General features: G+C 53.7%; 1 protein-coding gene across 1 annotated transcript; it reads right to left on the bottom strand.

The window, feature by feature from the left end:
- Positions 1-1,420: 1,420 nt before the first annotated feature.
- On the bottom strand, positions 1,421-2,632 carry LOC103645068 (protein IRX15-LIKE-like). Its single transcript, XM_008668196.2, has 2 exons — positions 2,618-2,632; positions 1,421-1,717 (listed from the first exon to the last, which is right to left on the bottom strand). Exons 1-2 carry the CDS (start codon positions 2,630-2,632, stop codon positions 1,442-1,444), a joined length of 291 nt encoding a protein of 96 aa, XP_008666418.1. The 3' UTR covers positions 1,421-1,441.
- Between the last annotated feature and the right edge of the window lie 484 nt (positions 2,633-3,116).

Raw genomic sequence — 3,116 nt, 5'->3', positions numbered from 1 at the left:
CATCAAAACACATTTTATTTTTGGCTTTCTAGATCGCTCAGCAGATAGCAGATATTAGCACAACATGTGTGATTTTATCAATCTTAAGATGGCAATGAAGCCACACAAAACATTGATCAATATTTCCAGGAATATAATTCGTGTTAAGGCATTTCACAACCACACCCCAGATAACCTTAGCAACCGAGCATCTAAAGAAAAGGTGATCGATAGTTTCATCCTGTGAACAGAAACTGCAATCTCTACTACTCTATATGTTAGGACTGTAGGCGTCCACAATCCGTGTTCTACCATCGCGCCCAGCCCCGCATGCAGCCGCCCCGCAATCTCCGCCGCCGAGCACAGCCGCCCCGCAGTCCTGTAATTCCGCCGCCCGCATTCACCGCGCCATCGCGCCCGCAGTCCCATCCCCGCGCCCGCAGTTCCTGGTCCACCCCGCAGTCCATGCCGCCGAGCACAGCTTCCCATCGCGCCCGCAGTCCCCTCCCCGCGCCCGCAGTTCCCGCCCCGCCCCGCAGTCCACGCCACCGAGCACAGCTTCCCATCCCGTCCCGCAGTCCCCGCCGCCTCCCCGTGCCCGCAGTTCCCGCCCCGTGCAACGCCTCTGCGCCCGGAATGGAGTACCTCCGCCGTCAATGGAACTGCGGGACGGGATGGAGCAGCGAGCACCAAATCTCCACCCTGCGCCACCAAATCTCCGTCGCTCCGCCGTCAATGGAAGGTCTGTGGCCCCGCGCCCGGAATGGAGCAGCGAGCATCCATGTACCCATAGGAGACCGGGCCATTCACCACCGCAGTCCCCACCCCATCCCCTCACGCATCACGCCCAACCCGCATCCGTATCCGGAAACTTTCATTCACCTCCCATGGTCGCTCTCCCTGTTCGGATCTAACATTCGAGAGTTTGGTTCGGTCTCAGGCAGCGACGGCGTCACGGGCGTGGCATCGAACGCGGACGCGGTGGCGATGTGGATGGTGTCCTGCAGGGCGCCGTGCGGCTGGTGCTCAAGTCCACAGGCGACACCACGCCTCCGTCCTCGGTGTCCTCCACAACACCCCCAACATCCCGACGGCTGGGCGGCACGGGACGCGCGCTCCTCACGGTCTCCAACATCCTGTTGGGTCGCCACCGCCTCTGCTGCAGGTATCCACCATAAGACTACTCGGTGGAGGGCAAGGTCAAGGCATCGTTCCGCTGTGTCAAGGCCAAGTGCTCCGAGCTCATCCATGTCTGGTATGGATCACGCCGTCTTCTTTACCTCTGCACTGCCCCTTTTATCGGGTCCTCTGTTCTTCTGGTAATGGGGTCTACTTCTGCCTAGCAAGTCCCTGCCTAGAAGCGGTAAAGATCAACTCGCCACGAAGAAGGGAGAGGTCGCTGGCGGCTAATGTTGTCTGCCCGTCTCCGTGGCAAGATAGACGGACAGCGGACAAGTAAAATTTACTTGCGGCTGCGGCGGCGGCGCGTCTTCTCCCCCGACGAGCCGTCCTCCTGGGCAGAGCAGAAGGCATCGCCGGCCCCGGCCCCGCCCCCGCGGATGACGAAGTGGCCGAGCGATGGGGTGCCGCTGCCGGCGACCCGGTTCTCGTCGCATAGGAAATCCCTGCTCAGCACCTGCTCCACCTCGAACTGGAAGTCGTGCACGAGCACGTCGGTGGGGCCCTTGGCCGCGGTGGCGCCGGAGCGCGCCAGCACGGCGGCGGTGAAGATGGATGGCTATTATTCGTTGGTTGATGATGCAGAGTAAGGAGTGCTTGGAAAAGGTTGCCAAAACAGTATCTTTCCTCGCACGGCCTGAAGGTTCATTCATGCTGCTGCTCACAAGTAATTGTAGCTCATGGCAATGCTCTGTGGAGTGAAAGCGATTAATTTGATTTTATTTTGGTATTTTGATTTTGTTCTGTAATCAATAAGCTTATGTTTTGTTTCTTCATCACAACGAAAATTGTGCTTGATTTTGATTTGGCATTGCGTGCGTGCAGGCTCTTGTCAGGAATCACTCTTTGATGCTGTTGTTAGGAGTCGGGACGGACGTCATCAGGTTTGATCTCTCACCCAGGGTAAGCTCAGTGTTCCTCTTTTTATTAGCTTTGAATGTGATATGCATGTGTTTAGCTAAATGTTTGGAATATGATCGCTACTGGTTTTTTGTGTGTTTAATCAAGTGGTCATTTAGTTTTGAGGGTGTAGGGACTTTAGGATCTATTTGTTTGTCAATCGGAGCAAAGAAAATCATAATTCAAATTTGATTTCTTCGAGACGCGCCCAGCGCCGCACTCGCGCTCGAACTCGGCGACGAAGCCAGTCGCCTAGGCAGCTGACGGTGGCAGCTCTAGCATGCGGTCGGCGCTGTCAGCCTACCCCGCGAGGTCGAGGAGGGAGAGGGAGCGGGACATCATGCCCCTGGCAACCCAGGCGCCAAGGCGGAAGGTGCTGACGAGGAGGTCCGTCTCCCTCACTTTTTGATTTTTTTGCATTAGATTAGACCTTTTGCTTAGGAAGTTGTATCTGATAGAAGAACTATGAATTGACATGTTGTCAAAGTCTTCGCTTCCCGTGAAAATGCATACTCTCAAGGTCTGTGTTGACATTGTGACCCGTTCAGATCCTACGTACTCCAACATCAGTCATTTGGCCCTCCTGTGATTTGGGGCTCAATGTCCTATTAATATCACGTGCAGAGACCTTCCCTTATGGAGTATGAGAGTTACAGATCTCGAATCTCAGACAGGCATTGCACAACGCAGGTGTACCAACTCCTCTACTTCACTGAACATGTTCATCTATAAGCCTTCCACTTGCTTTGTGAGGTCCTCATTTATATGCCTCAAAACAATGGCTGGCTGAATTATTCTTTTTTTTGTTTATGTGACGGTGTCACTTCATCAGTTATGTATGAATTGGTAATACACAATGGTGCTTTTATGAAAAATGCATGTAGACTTGTTCTGACTGTGCCAAGGATCTGAAGGTGTGTCCCATATGCTAGAGGGTGATCTCCACACGACTGAAGCTCTAGAGAAACACCATCAGTTGAAGGGGGTGGCAGGAAGACTATAAAACTACTTTGTCTGGTGGGTTACTTTTAGTATCTGAATATGGGGATTTTGAAATG

The sequence above is a fragment of the Zea mays genome, chromosome 1 (genome assembly GCF_902167145.1).
Source record: "Zea mays cultivar B73 chromosome 1, Zm-B73-REFERENCE-NAM-5.0, whole genome shotgun sequence".
Lineage (NCBI taxonomy): Eukaryota > Viridiplantae > Streptophyta > Magnoliopsida > Poales > Poaceae > Zea > Zea mays.
The sequence above is the reverse complement of the archived record's forward strand: the minus strand, read 5'-3'. Positions and strand labels throughout refer to the sequence as shown.